Source organism: Camelina sativa, chromosome 2, assembly GCF_030686135.1.
Source record: "Camelina sativa cultivar CO46 ecotype springtype chromosome 2, ASM3068613v1".
Classification (NCBI taxonomy): domain Eukaryota; kingdom Viridiplantae; phylum Streptophyta; class Magnoliopsida; order Brassicales; family Brassicaceae; genus Camelina; species Camelina sativa.
The window spans coordinates 2,522,689-2,542,124 of record NC_141881.1 but is presented as its reverse complement, the minus strand read 5'-3'; the positions used below and the strand labels follow the sequence as shown (position 1 = coordinate 2,542,124).

General features: G+C 35.8%; 4 protein-coding genes, 1 long non-coding RNA gene and 3 pseudogenes across 8 annotated transcripts; 1 reads left to right on the top strand and 7 right to left on the bottom strand.

Annotated features, from left to right (window-relative positions):
- Positions 1–1,511: 1,511 nt before the first annotated feature.
- LOC147948154 (uncharacterized) lies at positions 1,512–2,067 on the bottom strand. Its single transcript, XR_015574702.1, has 2 exons — positions 1,878–2,067; positions 1,512–1,787 (listed from the first exon to the last, which is right to left on the bottom strand). It is a non-coding gene; the product is annotated as an uncharacterized LOC147948154 (long non-coding RNA).
- Positions 2,068–4,750: 2,683 nt separating this feature from the next.
- LOC109127632 (uncharacterized) lies at positions 4,751–6,099 on the bottom strand (annotated as a pseudogene). The gene is made up of 4 exons (XR_015585294.1): positions 6,094–6,099; positions 5,569–5,828; positions 5,221–5,491; positions 4,751–5,134 (listed from the first exon to the last, which is right to left on the bottom strand). The product of XR_015585294.1 is annotated as an uncharacterized LOC109127632 (transcript).
- A 284-nt stretch (positions 6,100–6,383) lies between these two features.
- On the bottom strand, positions 6,384–7,323 carry LOC147948153 (uncharacterized; annotated as a pseudogene).
- A 347-nt stretch (positions 7,324–7,670) lies between these two features.
- LOC147948152 (uncharacterized) lies at positions 7,671–8,677 on the bottom strand. The gene is made up of 3 exons (XM_087493286.1): positions 8,579–8,677; positions 8,071–8,461; positions 7,671–7,990 (listed from the first exon to the last, which is right to left on the bottom strand). Exons 1-3 carry the CDS (start codon positions 8,675–8,677, stop codon positions 7,671–7,673), a joined length of 810 nt encoding a protein of 269 aa, XP_087349412.1.
- Positions 8,678–8,740: 63 nt separating this feature from the next.
- On the bottom strand, positions 8,741–11,552 carry LOC147948151 (uncharacterized; annotated as a pseudogene).
- Positions 11,553–12,325: 773 nt separating this feature from the next.
- Positions 12,326–14,619, top strand: LOC104715466 (uncharacterized). 3 transcript variants are annotated; one of them, XM_087465299.1, is made up of 4 exons: positions 12,326–13,173; positions 13,312–13,464; positions 13,846–14,066; positions 14,319–14,619. In XM_087465299.1, exons 1-3 carry the CDS (start codon positions 12,682–12,684, stop codon positions 14,038–14,040), a joined length of 840 nt encoding a protein of 279 aa, XP_087321425.1. In that variant the 5' UTR covers positions 12,326–12,681; the 3' UTR covers positions 14,041–14,066; positions 14,319–14,619. The 3 variants fall into 3 exon arrangements, with proteins under 3 accessions (XP_087321425.1, XP_087321428.1, XP_087321431.1); XM_087465302.1 differs by having other exon boundaries at positions 12,515–13,173; positions 14,324–14,619; XM_087465305.1 differs by having other exon boundaries at positions 12,515–13,173; positions 14,164–14,619.
- A 452-nt stretch (positions 14,620–15,071) lies between these two features.
- LOC104715458 (uncharacterized) lies at positions 15,072–17,157 on the bottom strand. The gene is made up of 6 exons (XM_010432866.3): positions 16,952–17,157; positions 16,565–16,775; positions 16,377–16,455; positions 15,740–15,936; positions 15,501–15,659; positions 15,072–15,425 (listed from the first exon to the last, which is right to left on the bottom strand). Exons 1-6 carry the CDS (start codon positions 17,023–17,025, stop codon positions 15,228–15,230), a joined length of 918 nt encoding a protein of 305 aa, XP_010431168.1. The 5' UTR covers positions 17,026–17,157; the 3' UTR covers positions 15,072–15,227.
- Positions 17,158–18,199: 1,042 nt separating this feature from the next.
- Positions 18,200–19,255, bottom strand: LOC104747490 (uncharacterized). The gene is made up of 3 exons (XM_010469131.3): positions 18,929–19,255; positions 18,648–18,821; positions 18,200–18,532 (listed from the first exon to the last, which is right to left on the bottom strand). Exons 1-3 carry the CDS (start codon positions 19,235–19,237, stop codon positions 18,323–18,325), a joined length of 693 nt encoding a protein of 230 aa, XP_010467433.1. The 5' UTR covers positions 19,238–19,255; the 3' UTR covers positions 18,200–18,322.
- Between the last annotated feature and the right edge of the window lie 181 nt (positions 19,256–19,436).

The following is a 19,436-nucleotide window of genomic DNA, read 5'->3' as shown; positions in this document are numbered from 1 at the left end:
GTATTGTGTCTTTAAGTGTAGTTTGAAAATACTTTTTATTTTTTTCTTTTGAGAATCTCTATTGCAACACAATAGAAACAACTTCGCAAATCGCATGAATGTGTTCACTTACTTCAGTTGTTGTTTGATATTTAATAGTTTCAACTGCATATAGTTTCAATAGCTTCAACTCTATATTTAGTATCAGTAGACTTACTCAGTTTATGTAACAGGTTTAACCGGCACAAAGAAAAGCTGTCTCGACCAATTGCTGGAATCTTTAATAGATAGTTTGATGGACCGTACTACAGTTGGAAAGTTACTCCAATACGCACTTTTTTTTTGGAAAAACACTCCAATACCCATTCAAGAGCTATATTTCAGGACATTTGCAGTCACAAAATAGTTTTGACAATGCCTTATTTTTTTACTCTATACTAGGATTTATCCCGTGGTACACCACGGAATAATTTTTTTTAATTAATTTACTTCTATATAATTTTTATGATTTTGTACTATAAGTATATCTAGTTTCTTTGAATTTGCATATAAATGTTATAGTGTTTTATATATATTAGATTGATGTTCTTGTATTAATTTATAATATCTGTTATTGAATGTATTTGGGTCAAGCTTATAAAAAGAGTAAAATATCACCAGACGAAATAATTTATCCGTGTTGAATAACACAAAATCAAATATTTGAAATTTAAATGTTTATAATATTTTAAGTTTTCAAAAAATTTAGAATTATTTTATTTTTTTTTTTTTCAACATTTCTGCATTATGGGCCACAACTGGCCGGCCCATTAGCCAAATTCCTACATTCGTAAGAGCCGGGACTCGATCCCGGGTGTGATGGTGCCTTGTGCATTAAGGACTTACCTTTGGCCACTGCACCAAGGTCACTTCACAAATTTAGAATTATTATATCTGGCATAACTAAACCGTGGAACAATTAATTTGAGGAACTTTTTTAATCTAAAAATTTTGTAATTTTAAAATTGAAAATAGTATGTGGCATAAGTACATTATTTTAATGCTAGTTAATGTCTTTTTTTGGACAAACGTTATGTAATGTTTAATTCGAAAAGATTGTTTAGACACCCTTCTAATTTTCTATATGGTGGGCGTTAGCCCTTCGAAAACCCTAAATCTAGCGTTTCCTGAATTCGCGAATTGAGACTTGTTACTTCCAAATTAGAAACCTAGAAACCTCTATTTGTCAGAGAATTTTAGAGACCCATCAAATTATCTGTTCACTCTAATCGTCGTCATTTCATCTTAATTATCTGATTCATATCAACTTAACCCGATGAGTTAATAATTTTCTTCTATTTATCTAAAACACTTTGCAGCATTAATGAATTTACTGGCTCTCTTCTTTGCTTTTCTAATCCAGCACTTTCACGACGCATTTATTTTGAGTTATAACATACTTGGATTCGAATTGGAGTGTGTTTATCATCTCTTTAAATAATATATAGGGGTGACTTGAATTTGTGAATTATGCTAATAGTTGTTTTTGAGTATTGGAACATAAATATATCTCCGTATCATTTGCATTACTGATTTAATCATAGTTTATTGGACAAAGTTCTTATTCACAAATTCCAGCGATAGTGAGAGCGAGAGAAGTGAACATAGCCCATTTTATCTGCCAAACATGGTGGAAAAATATATCTACCGTCCCTGAAATCCGGTCTTCTTTTCTCAATCTACTCCAGGATTTGGATACTCATTTATCTTCTCAACAATATGATGTCTTGTAAGTATTCCTTCATCAACTGGATCTTTTCTTTAAAAACCTGGTTCATGCGAAACAATACATAAAGATATGTAACTGGAAGAATTTTGATGTAGAATTGATGTCTCATTTATACAGATGAGGAACTCACATAGGTTGCTACGAAAGAAGTCTTTCCGGTACGTTGCCACTTGCCAAATTGTTTATTGATTTGTATTCTTCTTTTGATGTCATTAGAGTGTGAGAACATGGAGTGCTTTTGTTGTCAACATAACTCTTCGTAAATAAAAACAATTTTTTCTTTGGTAAGAGTTTTGAAAAGGAGGTGTGTCGAGTTTGATGCATTTTGGTGGTGTGATTGGATACTATATATAGTACTCGACTAAATGGTAGGGTTTCTCTTAGGTTTCCTAAAAATTATTGATGATCAAGTTTAAAAGATATTGGAAGATATTCAAGTTGAAGATTTTGGGAATAGCTGATTAGGCATATGCTTCTTATATGCTCGTAACTTTTAAAATTATGTTAAAAACATCTTTTCAATCAAGAATCGCATATATCATAATAGAACGGCGAGATTAACGTACCTTATTTATAGGAGAAGATTTACTTAGAACCCGCATTCCATGCGTAATTCTTGTTATTGGCTTTAATTTCAGTTTCTAAAAACAAATTGTCCTGTAAATATTGTCCACAACAACCATTCAGTTTAGGATTTCGGTTTAATATACTTCCATATATAGTTGAGACAACTGAATTATTGAGTTGGATCCGAATCGTTGATTTCGGGTTTTAAAGTCTTAAATTGAACTGACCCGTTTATAATTAGAGGATGACACAAATTTGTACTTCAAAAATGGTAAGATAGATATGACTTAGTATTGTTGCTAACTAAACCGTTTTGTGTTATTGTAGCGGAAGTATAGCTCGTTAAAGAAAGTTTTTTTGAAGAGAGCCAAAAAAGGATGAAAGGCATTGTTAGTCAAGCTAACAGAAATGATGTAGAATCATCATAGACTCTGATATATTATGGATTTTTATGTGGGAACATTGGAATACCCCTGATGCCATTGAGAGGAGTGAGAATGCTTCACAGAACAAACACTCTACTCGTGGAGGTCTATGTGGTCAGAAATCATGAAGAATATAGTAAGGGAAGTAATAAAAATCTGAGCCAAAATCCCTAGAATAAACAAATTGTTGTGTTTTCTAAACCCAAAATCAACTCTCTAATTAGTCACTAGTAAAATAGTATTCGTTTTGAGGCCAAGTGGTTAAGCTGCACGGATTTGTTTTTTAAATTTTTTTTTCTTAAAATATAGTAAATTAGTAATTAGAGTTGAGATTAGTAGTTTCCAATCTCCCAGCTAGTATTTGACTATTTTCTATACGTAGAACATTGATAGTATATCTCAACTCAAACAAATACTCGGTCAGTTTTAAAATATTTGTCATTATAGACCTAATTTTTTGTTTTAGTTTAGTTGTTCTTCGCTTTCCTATGTTATTTTTAGAAGAAAACTATCTCATTTGTCATTTATTAAATGAATAAAAATAGTGATTAACTCTTTTAGAATTTTAATATCTAAACAAAGGTATAATAGAACATTTATATACTAATTTGTGTGAAAAAATCTTGATCGATAAGTAAAAAAAACGGAGGAAAAAGTAGTTTTTAAACACACAAAAAATTGGAAACATACGGCCAATGATTTTCGTTGTGGATTAGCAGAAATCAAGTCCACCAAATTATAGAACCCAATTAACTAATTATAAGTACCACTAGAAATTGGGGCATTTTCAAAATTACCATTTTATCTATGTTATTTTCAAAAATATTCATTTATGTTGTCTTTTTCAAAAATAACTCTTTTTAATATATAAAATAATTAAATTTTAAACCATAAACCCCAAATACTAAAGTATACCCCTTAAAATTATACACTAAATACAAATTTTAGAAGCCAAACCTAAAAAAGTTCTAAAAATTAATTTACATATTCTAATTATATAAAATCAGATAAAAATGAAAATGTTCAAAAAAAAAAAAGAATATATATATATATATATATATATATATATATATATATATATATCTTAAAAAAATGCATTTCTAATAAATTCTCCTAAAAATTTCCCACTATAGACTACTAAATACTAATCGTTGCTCAACTTTAACTTCAGCATAAATATTGATTAACTAAAGCAACCGTAAACCGGACAATGGTACAAAATGTCAAACAAAATTATCTGTTTTTCACAGAAGCCCATTCCGATTTGTATTTAATTCTATTTCATGAAAAGTCCTTTAAGTTATAAGCTATTTTACATTACAAGAAAACACCCATTTTGCGACTACACTATTAGTCACTTAATAGTCACCAAATCAAGAGTTACGACTAATTAGCGACTATTTCATACAGTCGTTAATCGAGAGTCGCTATTTGTTGTAGTCGTAAATTTAGTCGCAATTTTACGACTAATAGGCGATTATATACATGTTGTCAGTTGTCACACAGTAGTCATCATTTAGTCGTAAATTATAGTGACTTCTTTGCGACTAAGTTACGACTATATTCATAGTAGTCATCATGTAGTCATTATTTTTAGTGACTAGGTTGCGACTGTTCTGTGATTAAGAAAACTGAACAAATGGGTTGTTAATTTGGTCGGTAGATAGTCGTATAAGTTTTGGTGACTATATAGTGACTAATATATGTAGTAGTCACTATATAGTCACTTTAGTTTTTAGCTATATTGTTAAAATTTGATGACTATTTGGCGACTAATGTTTTCTGAAATTGGATATAGAATATTTTAATTTCTCTTTTTTCTTTTTAACCCTGTCAACCAAACCAAAAAATGATTCTAAATTGGAAACCTAAAGAAACATATAATATTTATGCCAAAATACATTGTACTTAAAAGTTATCATAGTTTCCAAAACACAAAGTACAACACATAGTATCGCTATTGAGTTCATCAAAAAAGAGTTACTTAGTAGTAGATAACACATAGAGTAGCCTATGGAGTTGAAGTTGGATCTTCTTCTTGAAGAGGCTCTGTCGTGGTTGTCTCTTTAGCTGAATGGGTTGTCAAGAACTCCTTGAACCGTGGATCACATTGCCGCAGAAACTTCCCCACCAAGTCCAACTCGTCAATCTTCCCCTTCTGCCCAGCAATAATTTCGGATTGTTGAGCAATTTCTGCATCACGCTTCAACATTTCTGCATCACGCCTCAACATATTAGCAGCCTGCTCCTCTATCTTCCGTTGAGCTTCCTTCAACTGTTCTTGCATAGCCACAAAGGTAGAAGTGTCTCCTGCTTGCTTCCGCTTGCCATTGACAATGCAGTCATGGAGGCTTCCAACTCCAAAAAGTTTTCCTCTTGAATCCTTCTCAGTGGACTGCAAAGTAAGAGAAAATAAGATATTAGAGGATGTCAAATTAAACTCCAACATAACATTTGTGTATTGTTAAAATAAAACGTAACCTGAAGAAAGATTTATGTATATTCTTCAGTTGTTAGCTCCCGGGACCGTGAATAACCATCTGAGATGGCAGAAGGATCTTCCTCGAGCTGAGACAACCTCTCTTGCACATTCTTTTCATATGTTTCTGCTATCTTCTCTGACTTCCGATCAACATATGTCCCATCAGGCTTTGTATGTGCCTTGATGAAAACCTCACCAATACGTACTTCTCTTCCCAATTCCTCTTCCTGTAATGTTAAGAAACAGACAAGTAAATTTTTAATGTAACAGCTAGGTCAAAAATAAAAGTGGCGAATGTGTAACAACAGAATTGGCTCACCATTTCGTCTTGAATCTGTCGATATGACTTTGGCGCTGAGAGGTAGACATGAGGACCGAGGCCATTACGGTCAGACATACGGGCATCAGAATATGTTTTGCACCTTTGTTGTGCTTCTTCAGTGTCCCAGAATTCTGTCATTGTTGTCCATAGAGTAGTTCCAATCCATTTAGGTTGGCGTCTAGTAGTTCTCACGGTGCTAACCATGTCTTTGAGCCGATTTTGACAGATGGTCTCGAAGTGAGCTTGAACAGTCCCAGTTATCAAAGGATCCCAAGTGTGGGTTTTCTACAAAAAAACAAAAAGAAAATAGCTAATGTGAGTGAAAAGAAGCACAAGTAAATAAAACAATATATGAAGAGTAAAGCAGTATAGGTAGCTTAAAGCTATATATGAAGGCTAGAGGACAGAACACTTAACCGCAAACTCAATGAAGTATATTTCCTGTTTATCCCGAGGAATACATGTCCAGCTGAAGAAAGGACCTTCGAATTTGTTTAAAAGAATTTTAGTAATCTTCCGAACAAGCTTAGATCCAGGGTCACGATCAAACCTCCATACACATGAAACAATAAAACCAAATTCAACCATCAGAGACACTAAAAATAACAAATCCAAAGGCTAAAGCAAATCAATAATCAGAGTTAATGCTAAGTCTATGATATCAACTAAACTAAGAAGAAGAAGGATTATCTCAACTAAACTAAGAAGAAGGATGATATCAACTAAACTAAGAATACTTAATGCTAAGTCTAAGAAACGATACACCATAGCTTCAAAGAGTTTGTAATCGCATCAGAGACCAAACACTTCATAACCAAGACCAATCGAGACCTAAACAATGAGACCTAAGCAAGACCTAAACAAAACCAAAACCATTATTCAAAGAGTTTATAATCGCATCAGAGACCAAACACTTCATAACCAAGACCAATCAAGACCTAAACAATGAGACCTAAGCAAGACCTAAACAAAACCAAAACCATTATTCAAAGAGTTTGTAACCGCATCAGAGACCAAACACTTCATAACCAAGACCTAAACACTAATATGAAATGAGACGAGACCTAACCATACCATTCGGTCTTTGGTAGGGGAATGGGAGAGAGGACGGTGGTGAACTCATGTCTGTTTGGCACTACAAGCAGTGCATTTAGAGCCCGCAATGTGTCCTCCTGGAGTTCCGGCAACACCGGAGGATAATCAGCTTGGAAATTGTTGCCTTGAGACGATGGATGCGAACGATGACTGCGAGTCTGAGAGACTTCAGCTGGAGAAGGCGGAGGGTCAACTAGAGTAGGCGGAGGATGCGACGGATTGTACTAGACTTCTTCAGAAGGAGTCGGGTTCACTGGAGGCTGCGGTGGGTGAGTGTAGGAGTTCTGAAAAAGCTGTTGAGGTGGAGGATAGTTCCGGATCTGGGCCGCCGATGATTGTCGTTGTACTTCAGGCGTCTGCAGCGGAGGAGGAGATTGGACCGCCGGCGTGAAGTTGTACTGATTGGGTAGACTGTGCGGCCGTTTATTTGGTGTTGACACTCCGACTCTCTGAGAAACGTTAGGAGCAGCAGGTTTCCTCTTCCTTCCTCCTCGATTAGGCATCGTTTGAGAGATGATGCGAACGATTAGGGTTACAGATTTGGGAGAATCGAGAGGAAGAAGAGAAGGATTAGGGTTACAGATTTGGGGGATCGAGAGGAAGAAGAGAAGGATTAGGGTTACAGATTTGGGGGATCGAGAGGAAGAAGATGCGGATTAGGGTTACAGATTTGGGGGAATCGAGAGGAGTCGAAGGCTGCGAGAGGAAGAAGATAATGGATTAGGGTTTTCGTATTAGGGGGAATCGAGAGAAGAAGAGAATTGATAATGGGTTTGGGTTTAGTTAGGATTAGTATATGGTTAATTAGGCCCAAATTTTAATCTAAGCCCAAATTTTAAAATTTGAATTACAATTTTAATTAACCAAGTTTATTTATAAAACACTGAATAATTTTTATAATATTACACAATAATATTACATAATAATATTACACAATAATATTACACAATAATATTACACAATAATACACAAATATTACACAGTAAAAAGACAAAAATTAAAAAATAAATACATAGTAATTTTTCCAAATAATTATTGTTCTTCGTCTTCTTGTTCTTCATCATCAGAAGATGATAAATTACACTGGAATTCATCTTCTGGATCTGCATCTCCAACATCGTAATCAAGGTTTATTGGATTAGCATCTGCTACCAAATTGTCGACTATGAGATCTTCAACTGTAGTCATCAATACAGCATCATCATTTTCTGTTTGCAACAGAGTCGGTTCATCGTTTTCATATTCTCCTGAAATGTTTCCCCTCGGATTTACTTTCAGAACACTTAGCCACTCTCGCTTTGGTTTCTTTGTGTATGGATACAGAATATAGCAAACTTGATCCGCTTGAGATGCTGTTTGCACAAAATCGCAATTTAGTATGGATAGTTACATTAAATAAACTTATATATAAATTATATTGAGTCTTACGTACCTAAAATGAATGGCTCATATTTGTTGTATTTTCTCGAAGAGTTCATGTCAACAACGCCACTATTGCTCTTCCGAGTCCCTCTACCAATGACAAGATCATACCACTTACACTTAAAAAGTGTGATTCTCAAATTGGTCATCCCTTTGTACTCAAGTTCTATGATATCAGTTAAGTTCCCATAGAAATCTGCACCATCAGATGCATCAGTGTAATTTTCACCTTTAACACATACACCATAGTTACATGTCTTCCGTCCAGCGCCGTGATTCTGCGTATGAAACACATAGCCTCTTGTAAAGTATATTGGCCAAGTTTTGACCTTGTGTAAAGGTCCATGCACTATCTCTTGAACCCAAGTAGGAAATGGATTTGTGGCGTTCCAATATATAACCTGCATATATATATAATAAAGTCAAACATTATTATATACATATAAATATTATATATCAATGATATAATTAAATAAATGCATAATCAGAGTCGGTTACATGGGTTCGAGTATACTTACATAGTCTTTCACCCACACATGATATTCTTCAGCTCTTTTCGTGGACAGTTCTTTTTCGGTTAATTCAGGATATTTGGTAGAAAGAAAATCCTCGGACATACTAAGAAAATTAAATATATTTAATATATATGAGAAATATTTGTGGAGTCTATATATTTGCGAGTCTATATTATATACCTCTCAATTGGTTGAAAATAGTCACAATTCCGTAAAACATATGCATGTGTGCACTGATAGTCTCTCTGAAAGCCATACTTCATGCATTTCCCCACTTGGACGACCGACATGAGTAAATATATTAGGGACTCCAGGGACATGATATATTGGGACTTCACCTTCATAGAATCTTGTTAACCTGATCAAATAAGATAATTAAAAGTAATTCAAATTAAGTATAAATTATAATGTCATTTAATTATACCTTGATTTTGTTTGTATATGATCGGCAAAGTAGTGCTCAGAGAAGTAAGCAATCTCGTCATTGATATATGACTCAACGATTGATCCAGCCGCATATCTTTTGTTCTTCGCTTTTCCTTTCAACTTTTTGAAAAATCTTTCAAAAGGATACATCCACTTATATTGGACAGAGCCTCCCAATTCTGCTTCTTATGGGAGATGTATAGGCAGGTGCTCCATCACATCAAAAAATAATGGTGGAAATATCTTCTCTAAGTTGCATAAGATCAAAACAATGTTATGTTTAAGAATTTGAACGCGACTTTTTTGCAAAGTTCTTGAGCATAAGTCCCTGAAAAATGCTCCAATCCCTGAAATTTCATGTCTAAGGAAATTATATTTAAAAATATATAGTACTAATTTAATTAAATAGGTAATCTGTAATACATGATAATGCAAGGTGAATGTTCCGGTCTAGGAGTTCTGCGAAGATAAATGGAAGAAGTCGCTCCATAAAAACATGGCAATCATGACTCTTCATTCCTGAAAACTTGCCATTGATCAGATCAACACAACTAGCCAAGTCTGACGAATAACCATCTGGAAATTTCACCGCATGCTTGACACATTCCAATAAACTTGTTTTGGCTTCCTTTGTCAATGTATATGCTGGGAATGGAGCTTTACCCTTCCTATCAATATGTAAGTGTGGTCGAGAACAAAATTGTTCTATGCCCAATCTTGACATGATGTTATCTTTAGATTTACCCTTTACACTCATAAGAGTATACAAGATGTTGTCCAGAAAATTCTTCTCGGTATGCATCACATCAATATTATGTCGGAGATTGAGGTCCTTCCAATAAGGTAGCGACCATAATATGCTTTCTTTGTGCCAATTATGTTCCTTTCCTTAGCCTGGCATCTTCTTTTCATGACCGTTACCACCGACTTCCCTCGTTTTTGGTGGATTTACATCTTTCAAACGCTCGTAATAAACTTGCTCACCAGTTAAAGACTGTGGTGGATAGTCGTTAGAAACGTCTCTTCCCTTCAGGAAATCTTTTTTGTTCTTCCTTAATTGATGACCATGAGGCAGGAATCTTCGGTGACAATCAAACCAACATGTCTTCCTTCCTTTGGGTAGATAAAACGACTTTGTACTTTCCATGCAAATTGGACAAGACAATTTACCGTGGGTGGTCCATCCCGATAACATGCTATACGCCGGAAAGTCGCTTATCGTCCGCATCAGCACTGCTTTTAGATTAAAGTTTTGATTCAAAGACACATCGTATGCATCGACTCCAGTAGACCACAACTCTTTTAACTCCTCAATAAGAGGTTGTAGGAAGATATCAAGGCTAGCTCGCGGATGATTTGGCCCAGAATTCAGAATTGTAAGAAACAAGTACTCCGTATTCATGCACATACCAGGGGGTAAATTATATGGAGTCAAGATCACAGGCCATAGTGAATGATTACGAGACATGCCAAATGGATTGAACCCATCGGTACATAATCCAAGGTAGACATTACGGGTTCTTCTGCAAACCGAGGGTTAAGCTCTTGGAAATATCTCCACTCCACCGCATCAGAAGGATGATTCATTTCTCCCTCTTTTGATTGGTGCTCTGCATGCCATCTCATTGCCGCTGTAGTCTTTTGGCTCTGATACATTCTCTTCAACCTATCAGCAATAGGTAGATACCACATACGACTATATGGTACTCTTGTTCTCCGTCGGTCCTCCTTAGGCTTCCATCTTGGTGAACCACAAAATAGACATGTCTCTTCCTTTTCGTCTTCTTTCCAGAAAATCATACAATTGTTAAAACAAACATCAATTGTATAATATGGAAGGCCAAAATTACGCATCAATTTCTCTGTCTCGTAATGTGAACCGGTAGACTGGTTGCCTTCTGGTAAATAATCCGTCAAAATTCCGCAAACCGAATCTACTAACTTTTCACTCATATTATACTCCGCCTTATTTTGCATGAGTCGAGCAGCCAATGACAATTGCGAGTGACCTTCACGACAACCATCATATAAAGGAGTTTTTGCACTATCTAACAAGTCGTAAAATTTCTGCGAATGGTTTTGTACCGGTTCTTCCACATTCTCATAACTATCATTTTGATGATAATTATCATCTAAACCCACATTATAATGAATGCATCATTCACCATATCCACATATGGATCTTCTACTACATTACCCATTTCTTCATGACTCCCATCATACGTCCTATCAGTGTAACTACTTCCTATATCCAAATTAATCTCTTCTCGTGGTTATACCAAACATAATAATCTGGCATTTGGCCATTACTAAACAGATGACTCATAACTCTTCTACCCGAGAGACATCTATTTTTTTTGCAAACACTACATGGACAGAGAAACTTACCCCCATTATTCTGAACTGTATCTTGGCTACTTGCAAACGTTAAGAATTGGTCCATCCCCACTTCGAATTCAGATGAAAAATTCCCCGTCACTTCATCGAACCTTTTGTACATCCACTCCCGATAATTACCGCCATTACCACCATAATTGTAATATCCTGCCATTATAATTATATATATATATATATTTTTTTTTTGGGAGAAAATATAAAATTATATAAAGCCAAACTTTTTTTTTATTTAGAATTTTTTTTTAAGAAGAGGAAATTTTCTTGTTCGGAATGAAGAGAACAAATGAGTGCAACTCGTTTTTATAGACTTTCATAGGTGACTAATAAGTGACTAATAGGCGACTACATAATAAAAGTTGGTACACCAACCCCCACATGGAAAACACGTTTTTTAACTGTATTTTGCGACTATTTGGCGACTACACGATGACTATGTAATGACTCGCCGTAAGAGTCGCCGCACAGTCGCTAAATTTTACGACTACCGTATGACTCGCCGAATAAGTCGCAACGTAGTCGTCAAAGTTTACGACTATTTGACGCGGTCGTACTGTAGTCATTAATTTAGCGACTAAGTTGTGACTACATAATTCCATCAATAATATAGTCGCCTCGTAGTTGTTAAAATACGATCACCGTACCAACTGCATGAATTAGTCGCTATAGAATGACTCAGTAGCGACTAATTCCCTGTAGTCATAGAATAGTCGCTAAATCGTCACTATGTAATCATTATTTTTGGCGACTACATATGTGGCCACTATTTGTAGTCGCTAATCACCTGTTTTCTTGTAGTGTTAATTCTACCAAATTATGGTTTAAAGAGATTAGAATTAGTTAATTTATGAGTTATCTGTTAATTTGACTAATTGGATTAAGAAATTGTCTAGACTTCTCTATATAAAAAGAGATGTCAAAGTTAGGTATAACTTAAGAGATTTGAGAGATTGTGAAAGTTTTTTTTAGTTTTTAAGTCACTTTTCTAAAGCAATAAAAATGTGTTTTTCTTATACTTGATCCGCTTAGTTCTATAGAGAGATAAATATTCAAATACCGGACTGAAACCAAGAAGTTTTTGTTTTATTTTAATTGTTTGGGGCTAGGATGGTAATTACCGAATGTGTTGTCTTAAAAAGTGTGTTAATGTAATAAGGTTATGAAAAAGTATGTCTCTGTCGCAAAATATCTTTGAAGGCTTCACTTTCCCAATTGTTGTCGTGGAACAGAGAATCTAGGGTTTACTCGATCAATCATCAATAGTCAGTCATCAATCATCAATCATTATGGTACTCAAACCATGCGCAGCCGAGAAGACGATAAAAGGAGAATCGAGCAAATTGGAGGAGGCGATAGAATCCATGGAAACATCTTCTGTGGTTCTCAAACCATGCGCATCCGAGATGACGGCAGAAGCAGATTCGCGCAAGATTGAGGAGGTTGTAGAACCCATGGCCCTCTCATCGGTGGATTTGAAAAGTAAGGCGAGAAAGCGTAAAGCCGAGTTCGAGCCGGGAAAGGAAGAGGTAAAGGAGGAGGAGGAGGAAGAGAGCGATGAAGAAGAAGAAGGCGTTGGTGATGGGAGAGCCAAGATAGAGGAAGAGCCTGAGGCTAGAATAGATTACTTGAAGGCGCCGGAATGGGATGTGGACAGCTTCGATGGTTTAGAGTATTATTCTTCTCCGGAGCCGATGCTTTCATCCTCCGATGAGGAGTTTTTCCCCGAAGAAGCTAGAGAACACTATCGTATCTTTAAACGCCAGATGATCGAGAGCAAGGTACGTCCCGTCCTATAATGTGCTTTGAGTTTTCTTGAGCTGAAACTAATTTGTAAGAATTGAATAGATGATGATGATGATGATGATGATGATGGTGATTTCTACTAATAACTGAACTGTGTGTGTGGTTTATTTTAGGGATTTTACGGGGATAGTGAGCTTAAGCCAACTTTTCATTACAAAGGAATAAGTCCAATGAAGTTGGAGCAGAGAGCCCTTCCCAATCAAAACTACCGCCAGTTCTGGCAAGAGATGGTTTATGTTTGTCTCCAAAAACTCAACCAAAACAAGGTTAATCATTACTTCTCTCTCTCTCTCTCTCTCTCTCTCTCTCTCTCTCTCTCTCTCTCTCTCTCTCTCTCTCTCTCTCTTTGTTTAAAAATCTGTCAGTCTTCATACTAGTTTTATAGATGGTTTAGCTTAGTTGTTAATCAAAGAAGACTAAAATCTAAATTCCTAATTTCAATTCTTTAAGAAGAACTATAAAGGTCTGATGAGCTTTGATGAGGATTCAGTCTCTTATTTTTGTTAGCAATTGTTAGGTTGACAGGATTTACAAGCTCTTCTTACAAGTTGGGTGGTTTTTTGGGAATTTTTAACCCTGATAAGTGTTCTGCCCCCAAGCCTGGCATTAACATTTTTTTTTTTTTTTTGTTTATTGTGGTTCTCTAGCATTCGAATGTGGAGTTCGTTGAAGTTGTGAGAGGTTATTATCGCCCAGGACCTAGATCAAAGTCCTACATTACCTTTATGGCCAGGGAGAAGCCTGATGGACCTCTTGTGGAGTATCAAGCCAAGTGTATGGTTACTTTGGACAGAAAGAGGCATCCCATCCTTTGTAGACCGGCTCCTACGCCAATGCCTTGATACCAAAAGTTGTTCAATCAATCAAGGTATGGGCTTCTCTTAGCCAACTTTTGTTTTGCTCTGTCTAGACTCAAATCATGTTTAGAGAAGTATGTCATTCATAGATGCTTTTTTCCTTGGAAGCTATGCAATATCACACGGTGCTTGTCATGCATATATAGATGTATTACGATATGAAGAAGAAGGAAAAACAAAACAATATGTCTTGGCCAAGCATTCAGGTCATGCATGATTTCAGAATCATGAATTGGTTTTCTTTTTTTTTGTGCGTGACCTAGGATAGGATTGGGGGGGACTCAAAAGGATGGACTTGGCAAAGGGCGCTGTTATAACAAGTCAGATTATCTCGTTTCTAATGATCTAGTGGATGCAACATTTTAACTTGTGGTCTTAATAGTTTCGTCTGTTTTTGTTTTGTTATCTATCATGTGTCGACACTTCGGTAGTATTTATTCAGAGCACTATTTCTTTTCTTTTAGGTTTAGTGGTGCTTCCGTTGCTTTGGTTTCAGTTTGTTTATCTAAAACTTGTGTTCATTACTGCCATACTTGAGGGAATAGAGCAATGTAGTTTCTCAAAGACGTTAACCATCTCTTTTTGTTTTGTTTCCGTTAAAAACAAAAGGCATCTACTAGTTTTACTACTGGTTCAATGACGCTGCTATATATCATATTAATCAACCGATGACCTGTAATTTTGTTGTAATCCACCCAAAGATTTTTGGAAGAAGATTGTCATTCACTCTATGCAACCATTTGACGGAAACAAAAACAAACAACTACAACAACAACAATAACAGTGTGTATTGTTCAAAATCAATAATCTTCAAACTCTCAAAGTCACTTACATCTGTATGAAGCCGTCCTTGTAGGTTTAGTGGTGCTTCAGTTGCTTTGGTTTCAGTTTGTTAGTCTAAAACTTGTGTTCATTACTGCCATATTTGAGGGAGTAAATCAACGTAGTTTCTGAAAGACGTTAACCATCTTTTTTTTTTTTTTTTGTTTCTTTTAAAAATAAAAGGCATCTCCTTGTTTTACTACTAGTTAAATGATGCTGCTATCCTATGTAACATATTAATCATCCGATGAACATTAATCTTGTTCTAATCCATCCAACCTTTTGACGGAAACAGAAACAAACAACTACGACAATAACAGTATTGTTCAAAATCAATTATCTTCAAACTCTCAAAGTGGCCAAAAGATTTTAAACTTCCCATCGTCTGGTAGTGTTATCCTGAAATAGCCATTGTTGGCAAAACTTGTTCCCCATGAATTTTGGACCACCAAAAATTGTAATCCACTTCTTGTCACACCTTCAGCTAGGACCAGAAAAGCATGTTCTTCCAATATTCCACCTGGACGAGCTGGTACATTAAAGATGTCCTACAAAAATAATTAAAATGTCAAATTTTATATCAATTTTATTTTCATGTTAAAACAAAATCAGTTTTTACTTACCCCCATTTCAATACTAAATAGTTCAGGATCCGCCTCAACAACAATTCCCAATGGAAATGTGGCAAACTTATCATAGATAAAATCTTTAGTAGCATCTATTTTAAACTCAAAGTCGCCTTTAGTTTTCACGCCCTTCACTCCTGGTCCTGATATTTTGTTCTACACAAAAAGTTTTTAAGTAATTATAGATAGATGTATATATTAGGAATTAAAAGAACATATGTATAAAACTCACTTACATCTTTATGAAGTCCAACATCTCTAATGTATTTGATCGGTATGTTTAGATTTCTAAATGCATACTTATCATTTTGGTTTCTTCCTTTGATGTACTCAGCTAAATCACGGTATGATAAGATGCGGTGTTCGGCGAGGGGTTTATCCTTGTTGTAAGAAGCTTGTAAAAGTCGTGTAATAACCACTGAACAACAAGTGTCTACAGAAACAATAAAAAACAATTATAATTATAAATTAAGTCAACTATACTCCCTAGGTTTCTAATTTATCATAATTTTAATTTTTTCACACATTAAAAATCTTATTAAAACTTGACTATAAAATTCTTGTTTTTTTTATAAATTTCAATTTTCTATAACTTCTAAACCAATAGTATTTAGTTATTTATCTTGAACTTTACAATTCATCATCATAACCTAAAAAGAAGCCAGTTTTAACAGGAAAATACCCAAAAAGAACAGTTCAATTCGGTGGAGTTCCAATCACTGAAATAAACCGAAGTGAACCTATCCGATATTTTATATGGTTAATTTTGGTAACCAAAATCAACCCGAAAAACCGAATTGACCAGCTGGGTTTGGTTCGGTTTACCAGAACTTGTAGGGCTAGTTCAAAGTATGAAACTGTAAGAAAAAATACCTTCATGCTGATTAATAGCATCACCGAAAAGCCCTGTTGGTGTATAATCTCTTAAAATGCGGCTACCATCACCAAAGGGCTACCCCATACAAATAAAAAGAGAGTTAATCTCAGAAATGATAATGTCGATCTAATAACGAAAACTTAGTGAAATTTGATTAGTTTGCAAGTCTATTGACAAAAAGTACTGGTATTTTGCTTTCAGATCCAACTGGTTGGCCTTGTCCTTGTTGGGGAAGTTCTTGCTCCGCTGGTTCTCCCTGGGCTTGGTCTTGTTCCTGTTTCAGTCTGGCTTCACGCTCCCTTTTTGGTTCATTTAGAGGGTTTGGCTGTTTAATTTGTCTGGGCTTTTTTCCAATAGCTGGTCCATCTTCTTCCTCATCATCCATCACAATTTCCCTGAAATTCAAAAACAACGACATTGGATTCGTCAACTCCACAATAATAGTGGTAGAGTATTCCATAGTATAATTAATTTGGGTTGGAATTCGGTTTCCAACGGTTCTGGTCTGATATACAGGAACCAATCAGTTTGCATATGTGAAGTAAACCCTAAAAGTTTATAACTTTCTTACCTTAGCCGTTTCGTCCCGATGAGCAGCGATCCGAAAGAGAAATCTTCTTCGTCTTCTTCTCCTTCCCCTTCCATTGTTCTGTCTTCAATTCTTCTTCTTCTTCTTTGTAATTTCACAAAAATGTCTGCTCAGCCGAAGTTAATAATGTTCCCGAAACTGAAACAAGATTGAAACTTTGAGACAAGAGAAAAACGTCAATTTTCAATTGGATCTTCAAAATGTGTTGGGCCTATAATGCATTAATGTGAATTACAAAGTAAAAAAAAAAAAAAGTTAGATTATTGGGCCATCATCTCCTATGCCAAAGCCTTGAAAACCAATACTATAATGTGAATTACAAAGTAAAAAAAAAAAAAGTTAGATTATTATTCCCACAGATTTTCTTTCCCTTTCTCCACAAAAACTTAATTAATTCACCACAAAAATCTAAACAATACATGATATGATTTTGTCTTTTTTTTTTTTAAAGAACAAAGTAGAAGACCTCATGCATACTACAAAAAAGAAAAATTTGCTTAATAGACATAATAAATAATTATACCCTAACGAGTCATAAAGTAGAGTATCTATCATGTGATGGTCATCCCCATAATTGATCAGTATCACAAACTCTAGATTATCTCCTTAAAACGAGATATGATCTTGAAGATTGAAGTGAGTTTCGCACATCCAGAGAGAAGAACTTGTTTAAAGTAGTCCCGAATGATATGATGTGTTCTCCCTTGAACAAAGCCACTATAGAACTTACATTTATTTTAGCCAACCAGCATGAGGAGGAGGGATCCATTGTCTGCTTCGGTCCCTTGTTGGAACTCGAGGTAATTTTTAATTGGTTCTCTCATTCTGGTTTTGAGGCTAGGTTGCTTTTATTCCCTCCCTTTCTTGCTTCACAATCTGGACTACGATTAATCTTAAAGAGAAAATCATTATTTGATTTCCATATACTGATTTTCTCGCAGGTTGAGAGGAGCATACTTATTTATTCGATCAATAATAATCCGAAAAGAATAAATGCATGCATCCAATATTTGTTTGCACCAAACGCCAAACCGCCTGCTCGAAAGGACAAGTTTAAGATCATATGGTTAAGGTTTCTTCTTCTAGGCAACATCTTTGGCAGATCGTGTCAGCAGGGATTGTCCTTGTTCTGAGTTGAGTAAGGAACATCTATTCACCCATATTTTACTCTTGTAGTATTCTCTTTTAAATTCATATTCTTATTCTTACTCAAGTTGTGGAAAACATATCTGTAAAATCTTTAATTTATTAATCTTATGTCTAGCTAAGCACTAAAACAACTATTCAATGCTTGGACCAAGATCCGTTTGAAGAAATCCAAAACCAGAAGCTATTAAGAAAAGACATTTTAGACTACATATCTGGATCTAGCTTGGGACTTGGCCTGCAAAAGATAGGATAAGTCTTGCGTTCTGATTTCTTCTTGGCAACCTTGGCTTGATACTCTACAAGAGTATCATCCTCGTCAGACTCTTTCGCCATGAAACTGATATACGAAGCAGTCCACGAACCAGGAGAAGACCCTGTCATTCTTACAACATGATCCAATTTCACATCGGTTTCCTGAAAGAAAAAAACACACCCCAAAAGACACAAAAACAATCAATTGATGTATAGCCACCAGTTCACACATGCATCTCTTAAATCAATAAAACAAATGTCAAAAAAATTTCATTACGTTTAAGGCATTGTATTTGCGAAGAGACAATCTGGCCATGTCTTGTGCGTATTGAAGCTGTGTCCTCCCTTCAACCGGAGAATGTTCATCGTCCAGTGATTTAAGTTTGATTGCACCTATACCACCACACCATCGGTTAGCTGGAGGACCAGTCCCTTCCTCCACCAGAAAGCCCTAAAACCTCCAAAAACAGATTTCACCATAAATTAATTAAATATCATTTGATTTTTTTTTTTTTTACTATATTAAAATTTTCGAATCATGTATGTATGTATACGAACATCGCTAAAGCTGAGGTTCCGTCGATAAAGACGGGCTTTACGCTCCTCTTCTTCGTCCGTATAAGAGTCCGAATCTGGTGAAGTGTATTCTCCAAAACCATCCACTAACCATACTGGAAGATCCTCGCTTGTTGAATCTCCGTCGCTATCAGCAGCAGAGCTTTCATTGTCGTCAGAGTCGGATATGTCCTTGCTCATAGAGGAAGCGCCGGAGGATTCTCCAGTGGTTGTCTCTACGGTCTCCGCCACCGTGGAAGCGAGTTGCACCGTCTCGGCCTCTGTCTTGCTTGATCCCGAACCCGAAGCCATGACTGGAATAAAAGAGAAACCCTAGATTTCGCAATTTGGGTTATTTGTTAGCTACAGCTAGGGGTGTCAAACGGGCCAGATGCCCGCGGGCATAGCCCAATAAGAGGCCAAGCGGAGCGGGCATGGGCTTATTCATTGAAGCCCAAAATTTTGCGGGCATCGCGGGCAGGACCCGTTTGGTCGGCGGATTCAAGCGGGC